Raw genomic sequence first — 23,742 nt, forward strand, 5'->3', positions numbered from 1 at the left:
ATATTTAAAGGGTCTCTAGGGTGGTCGAGCCAATATGACGTGGTGAAATCTCACTGGCTGGCAGTCGGTTGCTCTTTTCCAAGGGACTCCTGGGAGGTTTCTTTTGGCGTGCATGAGTGTGGGTGGTCCTAGCCAAAGTTCCCAGATCTGGGTTCCTCACATGACCTTCCCCCATTGCTGACCACCTTACACTTTCTCTCTCTAAAATCAATATAATAAACATTTTTTTAAGTCTTAAAAAAAAAAGTTTCCCAAAACAGTACTTAGCCTGACAGTATGTGAAGCATTTGGATCTAGTCACATCTTTTTAAAATGTTAAAATGATGTTCGATATCTCCTGAAATGATGTCATGACTTAGCAGTGGTTCTGTGGCAGATAGGATTTCAAAGTGCCCTATGTCAGATGAGTCCAGGGACCCAGGAGAAGGTGAAGGTGAGGGGGAGAGAGAGTGTCCAGTGAGTTCAGTGTCCATTCCAGCCCACTACCCTGGACAGATAGTCCTTAATCATTGAAATTCACGGACTCTTTTGACAACTCTTTCATTCATTTATTTATCCGTTTACTTGACTCACAAATATTCCTTAGGGATTTGTTATGTGCCAGGTACTGTGCTGGGAGCTGAGGAAAAATAATGAGCAAATTCAGATTAGGCCCCAAGCCCTCACCTCAGCCCCCGTCAACTGAGAGACAGGTAGGTGTGAGTCAGGTCATCACTGAGACAAATGTCAAAGTGCACCCACCGAAAGGGACTCGCCATCACAGGGTCCTAGGTGGTGCGGCACAGGCCTAGGTTAGTGACCTGAGTAACCGCGGGGTCGTGGAATCTGGCATAAAGGTAGCAGTGCTGAGGAGCCGATCGTGGCAGAGGCAGGAGGCGGGAAAATTACCCTGTGTCTGAGAAAAGGGTTTGCTGAACCCAGAAATGAAGACAATGAAACGAGAGAGGAGTCAGCTACAAAAGAGGGCCCTGCGGTTGGGAACTTTAATTTGCATACAGACAATTGATGCTAATTGCAAATCATTCTTATCTTCTCATTAAAGCTGCTTCCTGAAGTTTTCTCCTAGGCAAGCAGGCTGTAGTGTAGAGCAGCGTTTCCCAGAATGGGTGCTCGAGGTGATTGGGTGGTACGGAGGGAAATGTTGTATTTTAAATGGATGTATATTTGCTTTAATGGGTATTAAGGAAAGTGGTACCATTCATCCCCTGATTTTACAGATACTGCCTTGTACAAGTTTAGGAAAATTAAATGAGTTGATTTAAAGAAACATCTTCAAGCATCTTCATAGTAGATGAGAGTGTAGGCTCCAGGGTCAGCCCACCAGGACTCAAGCCCTCCCTCTGCCTTGTCTTGGCTGTGGGGCCTTGAGCAAATGACTGAGTCTCTCTAGGCCCCAGTTGCTTCATCTGTGAAGTGGAGGATAAATCGCGTAACTGTCGTAAGGATGTGGTGAGGGTTGGAGCTAAAGTGTGTAGAAAGTCCTTAGGACAGTACCTGGCAGTGGATCTCAGATCAAGTTTGGCTGTCATTAGAGTCACAGGTGATGTTATGAAAGATGAAGTCTGCCTCAAACTAACTAAATCAGAATGTCTTTCCTGGGCCAAACCTGTTAGAGGCAATGAGGGGACACTGGTGACTGAGACAGCCTCGGGCCTCTCCGCTCAGGGCCCAAAGTCCAATGGGGAAGATAGACCCGTCCCCAAACAGTGCCGGTGGGGTCAGGAAGCACCTGCAATGAGGGAGCCCAGAGGAGGGGCCTGACCCAGTTAGAGGAGGGGTTTTCCTGGATATAAGAGGTGAGCTAACCAGGGAACCAGGAGGGCAATGTTCTAGTGTGCAAGACCACCTGGGAGTCCCAGTCCCCCCTCACTGCACTGGTCCCCAATCTTCCCATCTCAGCAGGCTCATGTTCCCAGGTGGTTAGTGAGCACTCTGCTCAGGGCTCCCACGTGTGCCTCTGCCTGCTACTGGCCACACTACTTCCTGCATCTGCCGTCACCAGCCCGTTCCCTTGGGCCAAGCTGGAGTGACAGCCTGCTGCCACATCTTGGCTCTTCCAGGGCAGGTACCAGTGCTCAGTTGCTGCCTTTGTCTCTACTTCCACAGCACTTGATAGGGTAGCACCGTACGTGCCTGGCTCTCTGTGGGGCACTGCAGGCAGACTCAGCCCTGGCTGTCCTGGCACCGATCGGGTTCCAGAGAAGACAGCAAGCCAGTACTTAAAAATAATAATGAATGAGTTTTGCTAGGGGAAAGTCACTGAGGAGTCTCAATGGGACCTGAGAGTAGATACGATCCAGGGCTGAAAGGGGCCGTGTCTGGCCTAGCCTAGAGGGCACTTTCCCTGAGTGAGTGTCATTTCCATCAAGGATGAGAGGAATGAGGAAGAGAGAACAGAAAAGTGATTTCTGGGGATAGGGGGGCTAACAGTATATAATCTTGGCCTAGGATGCAGTTATATGGGTATTTGCTTTGTAACTCGAATTGTACATCTTTGTACACTTTGCTACATGTGGACAATTTTTTTAAAAAGAAAGGAAAGATGGAGTGTGGAAAAGGTGTCCCTGTGCAAGTAGCATGTGCAAAGGTCCTAGGTAAGGAAGAGGGTGGGTGTTGTCAGGTCACTGAGCACAAGCCCCATGACTCAAGTGTAGAAATTAAGGAGGGTGGACGGTTAGTTTGGGGATGTCAGCAGGACACAGACAGTGAGGAAAATTTTCAGCAGAAAGAATGGAGCAGACAGATTTATGTTCTGAAAGATGGTGCTGGGCTATGAGGCTGAACATGAGTGAGAAGGAGGGGGCCTGGACCAGAAGACAGAGTGACTGTGGTGCCTCACTCAGTAAATGGCACTGCCAGGACATAAGGAGGGCAGCAGTCACAGGTCCAGGAGAGTGCTCGTGAGCTGTGTAGGAGTCAGGGCCATCTGCTGAGTGCCAGGAGGCTGCTGCAGACCGGAAAAAGTGAGATTGTTAGGAGAAGAGGCGAGTGGGACTGGGCAGGCCTGACCATGAAAGCATCCACTGTGTGCTAGGCACTGTTCCCAACTAGTGGTGCAGCAGGGAACAAAGTCAGAATCACCTCCATTACAGAGCTGACATTCTCCTGGAGAGACCAAGGCAGACAAAACAGACAGCTGAGCACCCATGTAATATTAATACGCCAGGTGGCAGTAAGGTCTGGGGAGAAAAACTCTGGGCTACTCAGGAGGAGATAGATTATTTTGGAGCTAAAAAGAATAGATTTACCAGCAAAATTTGAGGGCTCTTGGGAAAGGGATGGGCCTTTTCATACTCAAACAGGAAACCCTCACACACACCCATGCCTCTTACACTCCAGCCATGCTCTGAAGGTGCTGCAGCCTGTAGCAGCTTGTGCCCACTGATGACTTCAGTGACTTTGCAGACTCTTCCCCCAGACGTTCGTCAGGGGAGCCTGGCTTCTGGGCACAGGGCCAGGCGCCAGCGCCTACTGTGAGCACTGCAATGGGCTGTGTGAGCCCAGGCGGGCAGCCACCTGGCCCCCTGCCCTTCTCCTGAGGCAGCACACACTCCCAACTCTCCTGGTTTCCAGAGCACTTTGTCAAAACTGTTTAAGCACAGTCAGAGGCTCTGGCTCCATGTGGAGCTGACAGCGCCAGGCGTTCCCCAGCAGGCAGGAAGCATGGGGCCTTGCATCCCCGGGCTGTGTTACGGGAGTCGCCAGGATACCCTTCTGGGGGCGCAGCCCCAAAAGGTAATGTGAGTGCCTTGGGATCCGCCGGGACCCACCCTACCTGGGTTAGCTAGGAGACTAGGGTCTCATGTGACAGTGACCTCTGAGAGTCACAGTCAAGTTGGGAAGAGGAACCCGGGCCAACTCAAGGGAAGGTGGGAGTCATGAAGAGATCTTGACAGAGGGAGCAATTCAAGGTCCTGGGCGAATTCGGAAACAGCTTCCATGCAGCTGGAGCAGAGTGAGGAGGAGGGAGAGTGGGAGGAGCTTGATGGCAGAGGGGACAAACCAGATGGCATAGGGCCTACCGGGCATAGGGAGGATTCTGACTCTTACCCTGAGTGAGGTGGAGCCACAGAGAGTGCTGAGCGGAAGAGGGCTGTGATCTCACTCAGTATTCCCAGGCTCCTCTGGCTGTGTTTGGGGCGAGGCAGGAAGAGGCTGCTGTGGGGGTAGGCCGGCCGTGGTTGGTGGAGGTGGTGAGCACTGGTTGGATCGCACTGATTTGACCCCATAGCCTCTCTGCTTTCACTCTCCGAAGACCTGCTGCTTCTCCTCCCAAGCCACATGGTAGAATGTGGCCAACACTGGCTCCAACACGGAAATATTATTTCAGCCACATGCAGGGAATGACTAACAAACCATGCTACACACCAGGTAGAGAGAGCGAGATTGGTCCTGCAGTTAAGGACAAGCAGCAGGGGGGACCCACAGGGGCCCATCTGAGGGTATCTAGGTGAGCATTGTTATTTCCTGGGGTCTGACTATGCGCAGAACACAGCTCCACCACTAACCTACGATGTGATCACCACCAGTTTCTCTGAGACTCCATGTTCTCATCTGTAAAATAGGAGTAGTGATAGGCTCTGTGGCCTAAGGCTGTGTGGGTCAACTGACATCATGCATTAAAGTATAATACTTAGCCTAGAGCCTTAGATATACCTGGATCCAAGTATCAGCTGCTGCTAGGTTTTATGTTCACTCACTAGGGATCGATCATGACCACTGTTGCCATTGAGAGTTCGGGCTGGTAATTAAAACAGGGTCCCAAGCCAGACTGCCTGCATTTCCGTCTCGGCTCTATCCCCTCCCAGCTACATCATCTTGAGCAAGTTATTTATATCTCTGAGCCTCAGTTTCCCCACTTGAAACATGGGGACGGTGGTAGTTCCTGCCTCACGGGGTTGCTGAGGTAACTAAATGAAGTGACACCTGTAAGATGCTAGGAGCAGGGCCTGACCGTGGCCACAGGCCTGGCACCAGCACTGTCACTGTCACCTGCTCCACCACTGCTCTTCCTCCTAAGGCGGGGTCATGGTGCCTGTCACCACCCTAGGCTACCTGTCAAGACCAGATCTTTGTACGTGTGCATATAGCTGTGTCATTTCTCCATCCAGCCTATGATTTTTTAGCTTGTAAGCCACAACGCCTTTTACTCCAACAAAATCTCCACTGCTCCTCTGAGGTCTGACTCAGCCTCTGGGTGAAAGTGGGCACAGAGTGCCAAGCAGGATGCCTCCCCAGTCCTGGCTGGCTGGGGCCCAGGCTTTTAGCCTCTGGGCATGCAACATCCCTTTGTAACTGCAGCTCGGGGAGCACATCCCTTTATAACTGCAGCCCGGGGAGCACATCCCTTTGTAACTGCAGCCCGGGGAGCACATCCCTTTGTAACTGCAGCTCAGGAGCACATCCCTGGCTCCCTCGCTTGTGAGAGCACTTTGCACATATGAATGAGTTCATGAGACAGGTGCTGTCGTTGCCTCATTTCTCAGAGGAGGGAACAGGCTCAATGAGGGAAGGGACTCGAGTGAAGGTTGCAGTGTGTCATTTGGAGCTGGGATCGGAACCCGAGTTAGGTGAGCAGCACAACCCGTGTTCTGATCCACTGCCTGGTGCTGCCTCATTTCTCAGGTCAAAGCTGAGGCCCAGGGTGGACACCTATCCACTCTGCTGCTACAGAAAGAATGTTCACTCTGTGGGTTGGTAAATAGGTGAAGAACTTCACCATGCCGTGGGCATCAGACAGTGCTCATGGTCCATGGATGTGGGGAAGGGGTGCCTGCCTCAGGGGCTAGACCAAGATGGACAGCATATTCGGGGAGTAGTTCTTGGTGGAGGCCATGCCATAAGCCAGGTACCATCTAGTCCTGAGGCTTAACAAGGGTGAAGACGGGCACAGTCATGAGAATACCTTTGGCTATAAGTAACAGAATAATCCCAGTTCTGTTGGAGGAAGGCTCTTAGCTCATAGAATACCAAGTCCCAAATTAGGAAATCCCGCAAAGTTGGGTCATTTCTTGACTCAGACCCAGATTCTTTCCCTTGTTTTCGTCCTGCCTCTGTTGGTCTACGAGCTGCTTCCCTCACAGGCCCAAAGTGGCTGTAATTCTACCCGTCACAGTGTCCAGTGGAAGAGGAAGTGTTGTTTTCTGCAAGTGGTTTTTGTTTGTTTTTTAAATGAAGAGAAATCATTGCCCAGCAGACAAAACACTTTCTCTATCTTGCTCTTTTTCTTTCTCTCTCTCTCTCTCCGCCTCCCCCTTGTCTCACTGGCCAGAAGCAGTTCACAGGCCCACATCACACCGATTTCATACAAGTGGCATCAACCAATCAGGATTTTCCCCCTTCGGAAGGTGTTAGGTCACCATCCTCAAGCAAGGGATAAGTAAAATCAGCATTCATATGTAGGGTGAGGGGGGATTAGGGTGACACCCCCAGTTTCTGCCCCAGGGGACAGACCCATCTCAAAAGAGGCAAATGAGCCTGATGGGTGATGGCACAGTGGTGAGTGCTTGCCTGTCCCAGGACTCTGAGGGTCCCAGTCGAAACCCCACGGTCAGCAACTAGAGCACAGGCTCGTCGCCTTGAGCACTGGATCATCGATATCCCAAGTCGCTGGCTTGAGCAAGGGATCACTAGCTCTGCTAAAGCCCTGGGTCAAGGCACATATGAGAAGCAATCAGTGAACAACTAAAGTGAAGCAACTACAAGTTGATATTTCTCATCTCTCTCCTCCCTCTCTCTTGCCCTTCCTGTCTCTCTCTCTAAAAAAAAAAAAAAAAAAAAACCCAAAAAAACAAAACCCAAGTATGGAGCCGGCTGGCAGACACAAGGGGTATTCACCCTTTTCGCTTCCTTCTTTAATCTCGTGTATTTTAGCTCACAGAAGTTGAACATGCCTGGTGATAAGGTAAAGAAAATCTGTGCTGCAAAAAATAAAAGTGAGGGTGAAATCATTTATGATATGTTCATACAGTGGACCCTCTGCAGCCATTGAAGAGAGAGGGCCTTGGGAATAAACACACAATACAGTGGACAGATGTGTTATAGAATTGTGCACCTAAAGCCTGTGTAATTTTATTAACCAGTGTTGCCCCAATAAATTCAACTTAGAGAGGAGAGGCCTTGTATGGACTGATATGGAGAGGTCTCCAGAACATACTGTTATGGTAAAAGCCAGGTGCAGAGCAAGTTTACGGTATGCTGCCATTTATTTTACGGAGAGAGGTTGGGGGGATACGCACTCCATCTCGCACCCATGTGCTTGCTTCTGTATGCATAGGTGCTCTCTTGAAGAGGAAGGGTGGGCCAAGGTTGCCTCGAGGAGGGTGCCTGAGGTATCAGAGGGCACTTCCTTTGACCCTGTGCCATTTCGGTAGTTTCATTTGACTGTTCTGTACAGGTTCCCCATCATTATCACATCCAGTGATAATCAGCGTGTGCTCCCCCAGCAACTTTTACCAAAGCTGTATCAGCCCAGTTCTTTCAAACATTTTTGACCATTCCCTTCAACAGGAAGGCATTTTCATTACAATCCAGCATGGACATTGCTAGTGAAGATCCACAAACCACGTGATGTTCACTGACAATTTCATACTGGTCTTTCTTTTCTTCCCCCTTAATAATGGTCAAGACCCACTAAATTGATTTCATGACCCATAGTTGGGGGGGAAACACATATGTTTCTTTTTGTAAAAAAGACAAAACAAGCCTGACCAATGGTGGCACAGTGGATAAAACATCACCCTGTGATTCTGAGGTCCCAGGTTTAAAACCCCGAGGTCGCCAGCTTAAGTGCAGGATCACCAGTGGGATCAACATGATTCCATGATCTCTGGCCTGAAGCAAGCCCAAGGTCACTGGCTTGAGCCCAAAGGTTGCTGACTTGAGCAAGGGGTCACTAGCTTGGCTGGAGCCCCCGGGTCAAGGCACATATGAGAAGCAATCAAACCTGACCAGACGGTGTGCCGTGGATAGAGCATCAGACTGGTATGCTGAGGACCCAGTTTTAAAACCCAGAGGTTGGACTCGTCTGGTTTGAGCACAGGCTCACCAACGTGAGTGTGCGATCATAGACGTGACCCCATAGTCACTGACTTGAGCCCAACCTCGCTGGGTTGAGCAAGGGGTCACTGGCTCAGCTGGAGTTTCATGGTCAAGGCACGTATGAGAAAGCAATCAATGAACAACTAAGGTGTGTCGCTACTACAAGTTGATGCTTCTCATCTCTACCTTTTTCCCTCTCTCTCTCAAAAAAAAAAAAAAAAAGACAAAACAGAAAATGTTCAACGATCTACAATATATGTGCATTTGAAAAAAGAAAAAGGAGACTGGCCTGTGGTGGTGCAGTGCATAGAGTGTCAGCCCATAATGCTGAGGTCACTGGTTCAAAACCCTGGACTTACCCAGTCAAGGCACATACGACAAGCAAACAATGAACAACTAAAGTGAAGCAACTGAGTTGATACATCTTGTTCCTCCATTCCCCCATCCTCTCTATAAAATCAATCAATAAATATATATCTTTTTTTTTTTTTTGTATTTTTCTGAAGCTGGAAACGGGGAGAGACAGTCAGACAGACTCCCGCATGCGCCCAACCGGGATCCACCCAGCACGCCCACCAGGGGCGACCCTCTGCCCCTCCGGGGCGTCGCTCTGCCACGACCAGAGCCACTCTAGCGCCTGGGGCAGAGGCCAAGGAGCCATCCCCAGCGCCCGGGCCATCTTTGCTCCAATGGAGCCTTGGCTGCGGGAGGGGAAGAGAGAGACAGAGAGGAAGTAGGGGGTGGAAAAGCAAATGGGCGCTTCTCCTATGTGCCCTGGCCGGGAATCGAACCCGGGTCCCCCGCACGCCAGGCCAACACTCTACCGCTGAGCCAACCGGCCAGGGCCAATATATATTATTTTTAAGGTGAGAGGAGAGGAGGGGAGACAGTGAGGCAGACTCCCACATGCCTCTGACCGGGATGTACTGGACAACCCTATCTGGGGCTGATGCTCAAGTACCGATATATCTTTAGTGCCTGAGGCCAATGTGTTCCAAGGGAGCTCTCCTCAGCACCCAGGGCCATGTTCGAACCAATCAAACCACTGACTGAAGGAGCAGGAGAGAAGCAGATGGTCACTTCTCCTGTGTGCCCTGACCAGGAATCAAACACCCGGGACGTCCATACACTGGGCTGACATTCTATACACTGAGCCACTAGCCAGGGCCTAAATAAAATATCCTTAAAAAAATAAAAGAGCAGAGTCATGCTTTGCACCATGCCTTGTTTCCACTGTAGCTCAGACATCTGTCCTCATGTACAAACAAATCTACCTCATTCTTTGCACAGCCTATGTAGTTTTTGGTCATATGGGATTGTTTGGAATGATCTCTTTAATCCTTTGTGAACATTACCATGTCCAACTTCTCTCTTTTTTTTTTTTAATTTTATTTATTTTAGAGAGAGGAGAGAAAGAGGAAGGGGAGGGGAGCAGGAAGCATCAACTCGTAGTTGCTTACCTTATGTGCCTTGACCAGGCAAGCCCGGGGTTTGAAACCTGCGACCTCAGCATTCCAGGTCGATGTTTTATCCACTGCGTCACCACAGGTCAGGTCTCCAGCTTTTCTTAATTACACACACCACTGGAGTGATCATCCAAGAACATGTGCCTTCAGGTACTGTTGCAGGCTTTTCTGTGGCATGGGTTTCTGGGAGTTGTGTGTTAGATTGATGCTGTTCGTTCTTCAGCTGGCTCAGATGCCATTGCCTCCTGTGGGAAGCCCTCCTGACCACCCTAGACAAAGCCCGTTCCCAGTGTTATGTACTCCGTGGCTCCCTGGATATCCCTCCACAGAGGCACAGCCGAAGCCCTGTTACTGGATGTTGCTAAATTGTAGAAAACATATATAGTTGGAGCTTGCTTTTTTTAATTTTAATCTAGTCTGGTAGTCTTTTCCTTTTAATTGTAGTATTTAAACATTTACATTTAATATAATTATTAATAACTGATTTGCATTTGTCATTTTGCTCTTTGTTTTCTATATGTTTATCTTTCCTGCTCCTCCATTCTTTCATTACTGCCTTCTTTGTGTTAAATAAACATACTTTAGTGTACTATTTGGGTTCTTTTTTATTTTGGGCTTTTTAAATTGTTATTAGTGTCTATGCATCTTATCAGGGTGATTCAGATTAATACTAACTTTTTTTATTAAAATATTTTTTAAAGATTTTATTCATTTTTAGATAGAGGAGAGCAAGAGAGAAGGCGGGAGGAGTAGGAAACATCAACTTGTTGCTTCTCGTATATACCCTGAGCAGGCAAGTCCAGGCTTTCAAACCAGCGACCTCAGCATTCCAGGTCAAAGCTCCATCCACTGTGCCACCACAGATCAGGCCATACTAACTTAATTCCAATAAAGCATAGAAACTTTTCATCAGTATAGCCCCATTCTCTTCCCCTCTTTTGTGCTATTTTGTCATGTATATAACTTACCTCTTTGAGGAAGTTGGAGAAGAAATAAAACATAAATCTATAGAGCCTTTTATTCTAACCTGCAAATTTACCATCTTGGATCCTTCGTTTTCTCTCATGGATTCAGGTCACCACCTGCAGTCATGTCCTTTCAGCCTGAGGGCTCCTTTTATTATTTTTTAGGCAGATGGGCTTGCAATGCATCTTCTCAACCTTTGTTTATCTTGGAAAACCTTATTGCCATTGTAATGCTACTCCTCTGTGTGTGACAAATCCTATTTCTATTAATGCTTTCAAGATTTTTATCTTAGTCCTTGACTTTCAGCTGTTTTTCTGGGTGGGAATGTCTTGGCATTTATTCTGCTTGAGATTTGTTGAGCTTCTTAAGATGTGTGCATGAATGTTTTTCATCAAATTTGGGGAGTTTTCAGCAATATTTTTTCAAACATTTCTTCTTCCTCTTTCTCTCTTCCCCTCCTGGAACTCTTGATGTACATATGTTGAGATGCTTGATCCTGTCCCAAAGGTTCTGCTGTGGCTGAACTTCCTTGTTCATGGAGCTGGGCAGGGGGGTGAAAGGAACCCCAGGCCCAATGCCACAGATGTTTCTCTCCTTACCTGAAGTTCAGAAGTTTTTTAAGCATAAATGATTCTTGGATTGTTATATGTCCTTGGTCAGTTTACAGAGTGCTAAAATTATTGTTTTTGTCAAATTGTACTCAGAGGGGAGAAGATTTGCCAATCTCTTCACTCAGCCATAGTCAGAAGTCCCACTCCTTAATATTGCTAACATGCCTGACCTGTGGTGACAGAGTAGATAGAGCGTCGACCTGGAACGCTGAGGTCACTGGTTCGAAACCCTGAGCTTGATACCCTGGCCAGGTAGCTCGGTTAGGTGGAACCTCATCTCGGAGCACAGAGGTTGCCAGTTCAATTCTCTGGTCAGAGCACACACAGGAACAGTTCAATGTGCCTGTCTCTCTCTCCCTGCCTCTCTCAGAAACAAAACAAACAACTACAATAAAGACCCAAAAAAGCCTGGGCTTACCTGGTCAACGCACATATGACAAGCAATCATGAACAGCCAGAGTGAAGCAACTATGAGTTAATACGTAACATCACCCCCCTTCTCTCTGTAAAATCAATAAATTAAATCTTTTAAAATATTGCTAAACTTGGTTTTCAAAAAGCATTTATTGATTTATACTCCAAAGGCATTAATTTTCTCATTAAATATCTCTTATTAAATACCTCTTAACTTGAAATGGAATTGGAATTTTATTTAAAAATTTTAAAAAGTCGATTGCCTTAGTGGTGTAAGCAGTCGGGTCTCCAAGAGTTGGATCCTAGTCAACAATATGAGGTTGGTTGTAGCATTAATTCCACAGGAATTTAGCATTTGGGAAATTAAACTGTCGTTTTATTTTAGACCAGCTGGAACAGCACCTGATGTGTAGTACGTGCCTTTAAATTTTTTTGAATGAATGCCTAACCGGTGGTGGCGCAATGGATAGAGCGTTCCTGGGACGCTAAGGTCCCAGGTTTGAAACCCTGAGGTCACCAGCTTGAGCATGGGATCATCTACACGATCCCAAGGTCGCTGGCTTGAGCCTGGGGTCACTGGCAGAGCAGGGGGTCCCTGGTTCAGCTGGAGCCCCCCGGTCAAGGCACATATGAGAAGCAATCAGCGAACGACTAAAGTGCCGCAACTACAGGTTAATGCTTCTCATCTCTCTCCCTTCCTCTCTTTCGCGTGTGCACTTAAAAAAAAAATTGAATGGAGAGCTACAAGATATATTTTAAGTTCAGAAAAAACTCACAAGTTACAGAACAATATATTCACATGATCTTAGTTATATAAAAACATAATTCTTCCACTAATCCACCTCTCCCCCCAAAAAAAAAAAGGTCCTATTTCTCTCATTGTGTATATTTGTAATACGCAGGAAAAGGTTAAGGCTGTAGAGTACACTGTAAGCCACGGTTGCCTATAGATAGGCAGGCAGGACCCCCACCTTCAGATGTGTAGACTGTACCCGGGAGACAGGGAGTCTCACAGGGGGGTCATCCACCCACCATGGTGACATTTTTAGATTCCCATAAAGTTACCAAATGTGCTAGAAGGGCATTCCTGGGGTGGGACTGCATGCTGTGCAGGCAGCTTGCATTTAGAATTTTCTGCAGCAGTAATGTATTTGTGTTGCTCATGTGACACAAAAATTTTTTATTTCCCAAGAGTGAATTTAAACAGATTGGCCCTAACCAGATAGTTCAGTTGGTTAGAGTGTCATCCTGAAATGTAAAGGTTGTGGGTTCAGTCCTCAGGGCACACATAGGAACAGATGGATGTTTCTTTCTCTCTCTCTCTAAAATCAGTAAATTTTAAAGTTTTTTTTGAACGGATTGGTGTTATGACGTAGGATGTTTTTGATTACTGTACTAATGCTTTTGTTTTTACTCTTCAGTGATATGAACACGAGGGCTGGCTACCCTGCTTACAAAACTCCCAGTGCAGAGACGCCTCGGCCTTCCCAGCTGGCCCAGTCCAGCCCTTTCCAGCTCTCCACCTCTGTCCCCAAGTCCTTCTTCTCCAAGCAGCCCGTGCGCAATAAACACCCAACAGGGTGGAAGAGAACAGATGAGCCCCCGCCACGGCCACTCCCCTTCACTGACCCAAAGAAGTAAGTACCTGGGCTCCCAGGAAGGCACTGCAGGAGCCCAGTCTGGGTGTCTCGGGGGAAGAGGGTGACTCCTCAGTCACCCGTCATCAGAACACTGTGCCAATCTATACACTGAGAGTACAGCTGTTCAACAGGCGCATAGAGGTCCCCACCTTTAGGGAGCTAGTATTTTGGTTGGGGAGACAGACAGTAAATAGGATAAGAAAGAGAAGTATTTATGCCTCATCGGTGGTGGCGCAGTGGATAGAGCTTTGACTTGGGACACTGAGGTCCCAGGTTCGAAACACCAAGGTTGCCTGCTTGAGTGCAGGCTCTTAGAAGTGTGGGGTCATCAACATGGTCCCATGTCACTGGCTTGAGCCCAAAGGTCACTGGCTAGGCTGGAGCCCCCTCATCAAGACACATATGAGAAGCAATCAGTGAACAACTAAAGTGCTACAATTACAAGTTGATACTTCTCATCTTTCTCCCTTCCGCTCTCTTTCTCTCTCTCTCTTTCTGCCTCTTGCAAAAAAAAAAAAAAAGAAAAAGCATGCAGTAGGTGAGACAGTCTGGATGATGAGAATGTCTGGATGTCTGGATGAAGAGAATTTCAGACAGAAGGAATAGCAACTGCAAAGACCCAAGGCAGGAGCGTGGTTGGTCTGTGGCAGGAAAGCCGGTGTGGCTGGAATAGTGTAAGCACACGAAGTCAGAGGTGATGGGGGAGACCATGGAGGGTCTTGAGGGGCACCTCGAAGGGCCTTGGCATCTGCTATAAATGAGGTGGTGCCATGGGAGGGTGTGGAGCGGAGTAGGAACGTGATTTAAACTGGCTTTTCATAGGATCCCTGCAGCTGCATGTGGGGCAGGACCTGTGAGTAGCTGGTGTGATGGTCCAGGCAGGAGACAAGGGGGCTGGAACAGGGCGGAGGCAGAGGAGGAGAAAGGCTGCTTTAGGCTAGATTCTCTACAGCAGGAGTGGACCAGGTTGCTGACAGATTGGCTGTGGTAGAAGAGGTGGTGAGGTAGAAGATGGTAGCAGCCCTTGTAGCCTGAAGGGTACGTTTGCCGTGAACTGAGATGGGGCCGAGCAAGGAGCAGGCTTGGGTGGAGCTCCAGAGCTCTTTCTCGATGGGTTACATTTGCAATGTGCACAAGACACCGAGGAGGCGAGGCAGTCAGGGAAGGAGTCTGGGGCTCAGGAGAGAGAGAAATGTGGGTGGAAAGAGAAATGTGGGTGTTGTGAGCATAAAGGCATGCGTCTGAAGGAGCTCACTGAGGACCAGGGTGTGGGAAGAGAAGAGGGGAGGTATAAGACTGAGCCTGAGGGCCCTCCGGGTTCAGGAATGTGAGGAGGAGCCCAGGCAAGTGGGGGGTTCCGGGAGCCCACACAGCATGCACTTGGAGCGGTCAGGTGGGGTGAGTGTCAGAATGAGCCCCGGAAAGTGACACGGTTCAGGCGAGCAGGGTAGAGCAGAATTGGAGACAGCTATAGGCAAAGCTCATTGGAGGCATTTTTAGGTAAAGCAAGAGAGGAGAGGAAATGCAGATAAGAACGGGCTTTTATTTTTTAAGGTAGATGGATATGATATCTAGTATTTATTAAGTATTCACTTTCTGCCAGTCTCGGTTCTAAGCTTCTGTATGTCAATTCAGTGAGTCCTCACAATCTTCATGAGGTGGACCTATGATTCATCCTGTTATAAAGATGAGGTAGCTGAGTCCCAGACTTAAAGAGCTGGTAAGGGATGGAGCTTGGATCAGAGCCTGGGAACCCTGGTCAAGGCTCCTCTTCTTTTTGGTGAGAGCAGATCTGTCCTCCTCCATCCTGTTTGTAACATGGTCCTTCATGACCTGAATATAACCGTTCAAATATGTGCATGACAGAGTTCATAAGGACAGAGGTATCGGGAGACAAGCTGGGTCCCTGGAGACTGCTGTGCTCACTCTGAGAATCCAGGTCACACACCTGATGGCCAGGCAGGCCCTCTGAAAACTAGGTTCTCATCCTGCACTTCCCTGATTAAAACCCCAGCGCCCCACCCCCACCCCCCCGCTCCCAGGATGAATGGTCAAGTATCACGTTTACTGAGCCTACTTTGCACTAGGCACCAGTGCACCATGTGTTTTGCCCAAACTCTCGCCCAAACTGCCCCTCATCCCCTGCCCTCATGTCTTCCCACCTTCCCTCCCGTTCATTCCCATCCAATCACACTGGCCTCTTGCCATTCCTTAAACTCGCCAAATACAGGCCAACCTCATGGCCTTTGCAAGGGTTCTCCAGTGCCTGGACTGCTCTCCCCCCAGATCTTCTGGCTAGTTTCAGAAGGGCTGTGTCTAATGCCACCTCCTCAAATGAGCCTTCCCAGCCTTCCATAGCCCTGCCATCATTCTCTCACTCTCTGTCCCACTGCCTGTTGCCCCAGGGGAAAGCAGGTGCTACTGTCTTGGTCGCTTGCAGCCTGCCTGGCACTCTGAGTGCTCCAGCAGTGGATGTAGGAGCCATGCATCTCCTTCTCACTTCAACCCCATAAGAGCCTGTAAGGCCCCCAACTTTTCAGCATGGCCAGAGGGCTAAGCGCTGCCGACCTGTTACACTTCACAGTGGCATTTGCTCTGGCTGCCCTTCCCATGCATGCTGTTCTACCCAGGTGCCTCCACACCCAGCTCACTGCTACCCCCTGTATTTGTGCGCTAGGGCTGCCGAGGCAAAGTACCACAAACTGAGTGGCTCGACAACAGAAATGTATTGTCTCACAGTTCTGGAGGTTAGAAGTCCGAGAGCAAGGTGTCCGCAGTGTTGGTTCCTTCTAAGAGCCATGAGGACAATCTGTTGCTTTCCCCTCACCACTCCCCCCACTCCCCCCCCCGTACCTCTCCCCCCTCCCCCCACCCCCATCACCGCTCCCCCCACTCCCCGTACCACCCCCCCATCTCCCATTCCCCCCCCCGCACCACTGCCCCCACGCCACCCCCCCCCGCAACTCTCCCCCCACCCCCATCACTGCTCCCCCACTCCCCCCGTCCGTACCTCTCCCCTACACCGCTCCCTACTCCCCCCCACCCCATCACAGCTCCCCCCACTCCCCGTACCACCCCCGTCCCCCCGTCTCTCATTCCCCCCCACTCCCTGTACCACCCCCGTCCCCCCATCTCCCATTCCCCCCCACTCCCCGTACCACCCCCCCCCGTCTCCCATTCCCTCCCCCGCTGCCCCCACTCCCTATCACCGCTCCCCCCACTCCCCTGCACCACTCCCCCCACCCTGCACTGCTCTCCCCCCCACACCTTTCTCTCTCCCACACGGCTCCCCCATACCAGTCTCACAGCTTCTGCTGATTTGCTGGCAATCGGATTTCTTGGCTTTCAAAGGCATCACCCAATCTCTGCTGACACATGGCATTCTCCCTGTGTATATGTCTCTGTCCACATTTCCCTGTTTGTGAGGACACCAGTAATAGTAGATTAGGGTACTCGTTAATGGCTTCATTTTACCTCTGTAAAGACCTCACTTCTAAATAAGATCACATTCTGAGATTCTTGTGTTTAGAACTTAAGTATGTCTTTGTGGGGGGACCCATATCACCAACCCCCAGGTTTCAGTCAGCACAGGTATGCCGTCCTGGCAGAAGCCCTCCTAACCCCATCCAGGCTCAGCCCTCCTGCTAACCCCATGTTGCTTCCCTTCCATGGCAGATATCCCAGTAGGCTCAGTGCCTCTCTGTTGCACCTCCTGGGCTGAGAGATTTGGGAGAGCAGAGACACCTGAACCCCAACCAGGGCCCAGTATGCAGTAGGTGCTCAGAAAGTAGACCTGGGCACATGACAACATGACAATCCTAAACAAACAAACAACCACCTTCTTTTTCCCAGGAAGGCTTTTACTTTGTGTGTGTGTGTGTGTGTGTGTGTGTGTGTGTGAGAGAGAGAGAGAGAGAGAGAGAGAGAGAGAGAACATGTAGACTAAATGCATAAAATATTTGGGGACATAAATAGTTTCATGGATTCTTATAATACTCATTAATTGATACATACAATTTTATCATATGCATAAGATACTATGTTAATTTAGAATTATTTCATTTTTTTAAGATTTCTTCATTTTAGGGAGGAGAGAGAGAGAGAGAGAGAGAGAAGGGAGAGAGTGGAGGGGGGAGGAGTAGGAAGCATCTACTCCCATATGTGCCTGGATCCAGCAAGCCTGGAGTTTCAAACCAGCGACCTCAGTGTTCCAGGTCGACGCTTTGTCCACTGCACCACCACAGTCCAGGCATTCAGAATTATTTCTTTTGTCCACGTACACCCATTTCATAAAGCTGTCTTATTCAAGCTCTCCCTGAACATTTTGGTGATAGTATCTTTGTCATTGTTAGAAACACTTCTGAGTCTCTAACCTAGTTTTTCCAGAAAACATTGTCACTTTCAGCTAAATTGTTTGAGACTAAACATGTTTTGTTTGTTTGTTTTTGCGACAGGGACAGAAAGAGATGAGAGAGGAACAGATAGGGAAAGACAGACAGGAAGGAAGAGAGAGAGAGATGAGAAGCATCAATTCTTCGTTGTGGCACCTTAGTTGTTCATTGATTGCTTTCTCATATGTGCCTTGACCAGGGGACTAGAGCAGAGTGAGTGACCCCTTGCTCAAGCCAGCGACTCTTGGGCTCAAGCTAGCAACCATAGGGTCATGTCTGTGATCCCTCACACTCAAGCCGTGTGAGCCCACTCTCAAGCCGGATGAGCCTGTGCTCAAGCCAGCGACCTCAGGTTTCAAACCTGGGTCCTCCACGTCTCAGTCTGATGCTCTAGCCACTGCACCGCCACCTGGTCAGGCTCAATATGTTTTTTTTTTAATCTTTGTGATGAAATTTAATCTAAATTTTATCTCAAGGCATAAGAACCCATTTGCATAACTTATTTACCTACATTTACATACCTGCTCTGTCAAGTACTGTTGTAAGCCCTTTACCTGCATTAATTCATTTAATCCTCACTACAGAACAGTGATTTGTAGGCACCTTTGCATCCCATTTTCCAGATGAGAAAAATTGAGGTGAAGAATGGTTAAATCATTTGCCCAAATTCAGTCAGTTAAGGTTAATCACTGCAAATATTACGATTGTTGGTTTTTTCATTTTTGTCCCTGCAGAGTCACCATATATTATAAGCTCATCCCTCCCCCCTAAGGTAATTACCACATCTAGTTACTATGTTTCTTTGCCGCCTTTTTCATTGATTCTGGTCATGATGAGGCTGTGCATCTCCCAGAGGAATGACGGTGGTTGCGGCCAATGCAGAGATCCCTCCCTTCAGCCACGCCCTCCCCTCGGGTTGGCCCCATTTATGCTCCTGGCTACCATATAAGAAGGATCCTGTTTCTACCCCCATTCCCAGATGAGGAAACTGAGGCACAGCACCTAGCCTAGGTCACCCAGCCAAAAAGTAGCAGAGCAAGGATTCATACCCAGCAGGATAACTAACAGCATCTCGTCATGTGATAGACTGAAGGCAGAAGCACACACAAGGTGGTGACTCACATTTTCTGAGGGTCAGTTTCTCTGAGGGAATAGTCTCTCTTGTATTTGGCACTCCCCCGATATTTGAGCACATGCTCTATTTGGTGAACAAAAGGTGGAGTAAACTAGTGAATTTGTATCGGATGGCGCTAAGAGCATCTGCCATAGAAGGTCCTTCCGCTGCAGGCCCCAGTTAACGCTGGAGGCAGGCCAGCGTCTTTAGGAGGTTTCCAGACAGCCCCCTTTGGCCACTTTGTCCCAGGACTCTTGATTCATTGGCCTGCCCTCTTCCAGCCTTGAGCAGAGCAGAACAGCGTGGGGCAGGGCTGGGATCCCTCGCTGGCTGCTTAGCCCCTCTTTAACTCCTCAGTTTCTCTGTATTTTTTTAATTGATTTTTTTTATTTTAAATTACAGTTGATATTCAATGTTATAATAGTTTCAGATATACAGCACAGTGATGAGACGTTTATACAACTTCCAAAATGATCCCCCAATAAGTGTAGTAGCCACCTGGCACCAGACGTAGTTATTACAATATTACTGACTACATTCCCGGGGCTGTACTTCATATCCCCGTGACTGCTCTTATAACTGGTAGTTTATACTTCTTAATCCCTTCCCCTTTTTCATCGAGCCTCCCATCCCTGCTCTCATCTAATATCCATCAAAGTGTTCTCTGTGTCAATGATTTTGTTTCTGTTTTGTTCATTTATTTTGTTTTTTGGATTCCACATATAAGTAAAATCATATAGTATTTGTCTTTCTCTGTTCAGCTTATTTCACTAAGCATAATACTCTCTAGGTCCTCTTTTTTGTGTGTAACAGAGACAGAGGGACAGATAGGGACAGACAGACAGGAAGGAAGAGAGATGAGACGCATCAATTCTTTGTTGTGGCTCCCTTAGTTGTTCATTGATAGCTTTTTGATATGTGCCTTGAGGGGAGGGGCACAACAGACCAAGTAACCCCTTGCTCAACCTTGGGCTCAAGCTGTCGAGCCTTGCTCTAACCAGATGAGCCTGCGCTCAAACTGGCAACCTCAGGGTTTCGAACCTGGGTCCTCCGCATCCCAGTCTGACACTCTGTCCACTGCGCCACCACCTGGTCAGGCAAGATTTCTTTTTTTTTTTTTAACAGAGACAGAGAGTCAGAGAGAGGGATAGACAGGGACAGACAGACAGGAACGGAGAGAGATGAGAAGCATCAATCATCCGTTTTTCGTTGCGACACCTTAGTTCATTGATTGCTTTCTCATATGTGCCTTGACCATGGGCCTTCAGCAGACTGAGTAACCCCTTGCTCAAGCCAGCAACCTTGGATCTAAGCTGGTGAGCTTTGCTCAAAGCAGATGAGCCTGTGCTCAAGCTGGCAACCTCGGGGTCTTGAACCTGGGCCCTCCGCATCCCAGTCCAACGCTCTATCCACTGCGCCACTGCCTGGTCAGGCAAGATTTCGTTCTTTTTTATGGCTAATATTCCATTGTATATATACACCACATCTTCTTTATTTACTTGTCTCTCAGTGGACACTTGGTTGCTTCCATATATAGGCTATTGTAAATAATGCTGCAGTGAACATAGAGGTACATATGTTCTTTCAAATTAGTATTTTGGATTTCTTCAAATAAATATCCAGAAGTGGAATTTCTGGGTCATATGGTAACTCTATTTTTAATTTTCTGAGTAACCTCCATGCAGTTTTCTACAGTGGCTGCACCAATTTACAATTCCAAGTTTTTCTCTCTTTAAACTGGGATGACAGTCCGTACTTTCAGGGTTGTTGTGAAGACTTACTGAGTTAATCCATGTGAGACCGCCCAGCACTGAGTTTGAGCTGCACAGGGCCCAGCAGATGAGGGTATGACTGGGTAAGTGGCTTTCCAGGCTGATTGGGGAGGCCACTCTGGAGTCCCACAGAGCAGGAGATATAAACAGTGGCCCTCAGCCCTGCCTTCTCAGCCATCCTGGCCTTGACCCAGTTGAAGAGCTTGCCCTGGCCCTGCAGGCTAGAGGCCCTGGCACCCTGCACAAGGCTGACACAGCCAAGAACAGGCCTCTGCTCTTCCAGAGAGTGGTCACACTGACATCACTTATCTGAGTGTTGAGCAGGTCTGTCACAGCATGGAGGGTTGTTGTGAGGTACATGTGGGTAGGCCCCTGGCTGCTGACCCCTGTCCCCACAGACCCAGGACACACTGAAGATGATGCACAACTGGGGAACAGTCACTGTTTTGCCTTATGAGTGGAGTGGGGGTCAGGAGGGCAAGCTCCCGGGTCACACCTGAGAACCCAGGCCCCAAGTGTCCTCATCCGTAAGAGGGACAGCCCTGCCTCATGTAGGACCACTGAGGAGATGAGGTGAAATAATGCATGTGAATGGCAGCCAGGGCCTGCGATAGAGTGCGTGCTCACAAGGTGAGCTCCGTTGCTGCTGCTGGTCTGCTGTCGTGTCAGAACCACCGCAGCCTCAGTGCCCTGGCCTGTAGAGTGGAGTGGTGCAGCACCTGCCTCTCGCAGTTGCCATGAAGAATAAACAGCCACACTAGACACACTGGCCCCAGACGAGGGCCCACATCACAAGGAGCTGCTGACCTCAGATTCGTGCACATTGAACTCTGCTCTCGTCAAGCAGGAATCTCAGGGTGGCTTAGAGCATCAGGCAGATGTGGGTGCTGGGTGTCCTCAACCCACTGTGCCTTAGTTCCCCAGCCTAAAAAGGCAAAGACACAGAGTACCCAGAGGTGGCTTGAGGATTCAGTGAGGCATAGGGAAGTGCCTCGTCATTGTTGGCTGGGCTGGCAGACACTGGCATCTGGTGGTGGTTGACTCCTGGCATTTGGGCACCCTTTTTTCAGTGTTAGGGACCCTGGGTCCAGCATAGTACAGCCATGGAAGGAGCAGGGGAAGGTCTCTCCTTGATATCCCCAGCCCTTAGCAGGGTTGCCCACCATTCTGCAGTCTCTCCCAGCCACCCTTCCAGGAAACTCCACCTGCCACCTGAGATACAGACCCATGAATGTCCTACACAGAGTTTGCAGAACCCCAAGCTCAAGCAGGCTGACAGTGGTACTAATTAGCTTAATTAACCCACCGCAAGGAAGCCACCCCAGCTGGAGGCCAGAACTCCCAGTCAGCTGGGATCACACCCAGCCAAGCTGGGACCTTGGGTTGCTTTCCACATCTGGCCCTTTAGTCACAGGGGCAAAAAAAGTAGCTGTTGGTGAGGCCCTAACTTCAGAGTCTCTTTATTTCCTTTTTTTTTTTTTTAATGAAAAGGAAGGAGAGAGACAGACTCCCACAGGCACCCCAACCAGGATCCACCTGACAACCTCCATCTGGGGCCGATGCTCAAATCAACCAAGTTATTCTCAGTGCCCAACACTGATGCTCAAACCAGTTGAGTTACTGGCTGCGAGAGGGGAAGAGAGAGGAAAGGGGGAGGAGAGGGGGAGAGAAGCAGATGGTCACTTCTCATGTGTGCCCTGACCAGGATCAAACCCAGGACTTCCGCACGCTGGGTCGACACTGTATCCACTGAGCCAACCGGCCAGGGCTCCTTAATTACCTTTTTTATTTTTTTTTATTTTTACAGAGATAGAGAGAGGGATAGATAGGGAGACAGACAGACAGGAACGGAGAGAGATGAGAAGCATCAATCATCAGTTTTTCGTTGCGACACCTTAGTTGTTCATTGATTGCTTTCTCATATGTGCCTTGACCGCGGGCCTTCAGCAGACTGAGTAACCCCTTGCTCAAGCCAGCGACCTTGGGTCCAAGCTGGTGAGCTTTTTGCTCAAGCCAGATGAGCCCGCGCTCAAGCTGGCAACCTCGGGGTCTCAAACCTGGGTTCTCCACATCCCAGTCCGACGCTCTATTCACTGCTCCACCGCCTGGTCAGGCTGTTACTTTCTAATGTAAGTGGTTTAATTCTACAACATGACAAAATCCAACTTCAGACAATGTAGGCAAATTAGAGAGTATGTCCAGTGCCATTAGTCAAAACCTTAAGGCAGTGGTTCTCAGTGTGCGCCCTAGAAGATTTCCAGGTGCGCCCCATGGTATTCCATAGAAATATGTGCCTGTTGGGGACCAAAAAAAAACCAACAGGGTTTTTGGAGTTGAGATTTTGGGGGGACAGAGGTGTGGGGAATTGGCTGTAAGCTGACAGTCTGCCCAACTCTCCACCTCACTTGCCTGATTAGGTTGCAAATGGCTGTTAAGCTGTGGTTCTGGATTGTTTACACTACCCCCATGTTCCCCAAAAAGACTGGAGGCAAGTTTCCTCTATCCCTTGTTTGGTGTAAAATTAAATGATATATATGAATTAAAAAACTTAACACATTCGCACCAGGACCTGCCGAATTTATTAAATCTTACTAAGAATGTTATCTGTGTGTGTGTGTGTGTGTGTGTGTGTGTGTGTGTGTGTGTGTGTGTATAAAATTAACTTTTTTGTAGTTTTTTTATTTTTTAACCCCTCTTTAAAAAATTCTAAAAAGCATAACTCAAGAAATGTAACAAAAATGTTTTTTAATGTCAGAATAAATTTAATTTTGTCGTTTTTATTTTGTTTAATTACCATAAAAGCACGCTTGGACTTTATATTTTCTTCTTTAATATCTGACTTGTTATAACATATTTCTCAGAAATTTGTATATAGTGCGCCTACAGTTACTTGTCGGATTTTAAATGCTCCCCGACTTCAGAGAGTTTGAGAACCACTGCCTTAAGGAGAAGGGTACAGCCCCTGGATGTTTTCTTCATTTGTGTTTTGAAACATAAATTATCCACAGGGTGAAAAACCAAACAAGTACAGAGGAAGTTTGCCCTGAAAACAGCCCCTCTCCTTTCCCTGGCCCCCAGCCATCCAGCTCCCCTCCCAGAAGCAACTATTGTTTCCTTTCTTTATCCTCCCAGCAATGTGCCGGACTTGACCAAGCACGTGTGAGTGGGTGTGCTTCCCTCGCCCCCCTTTTATTTATCTCTGTGGTCACCTCCTGTCTCTGTACTTCTGCCTTTTTCACTTGTTCTTTTCAAATATCTTGGCAGCAGTTGCATATTAGCATATAGGAGGTGAGTGCTTCTTTTTTTTTTTCTTTTTTCTTTTTTCTTT

The 23,742-nt window shown here is 48.4% G+C and overlaps 1 protein-coding gene across 9 annotated transcripts in view; it reads left to right on the forward strand.

Annotated features, from left to right (window-relative positions):
• The window catches only part of SIPA1L3 (signal induced proliferation associated 1 like 3), a 326,815-nt gene that overhangs the window by 280,871 nt on the left and 22,202 nt on the right, over nt 1–23,742 (forward strand). For all 9 annotated transcript variants that reach the window (XM_066348334.1, XM_066348335.1, XM_066348331.1 and 6 more), the window contains one exon: nt 12,919–13,134. In XM_066348334.1, the coding sequence (XP_066204431.1) occupies nt 12,919–13,134 (216 nt within the window). The remainder of the gene's footprint in view (nt 1–12,918; nt 13,135–23,742) is intronic.

Source organism: Saccopteryx leptura, chromosome 9 (genome assembly GCF_036850995.1).
Source record: "Saccopteryx leptura isolate mSacLep1 chromosome 9, mSacLep1_pri_phased_curated, whole genome shotgun sequence".
Classification (NCBI taxonomy): Eukaryota; Metazoa; Chordata; class Mammalia; order Chiroptera; family Emballonuridae; genus Saccopteryx; species Saccopteryx leptura.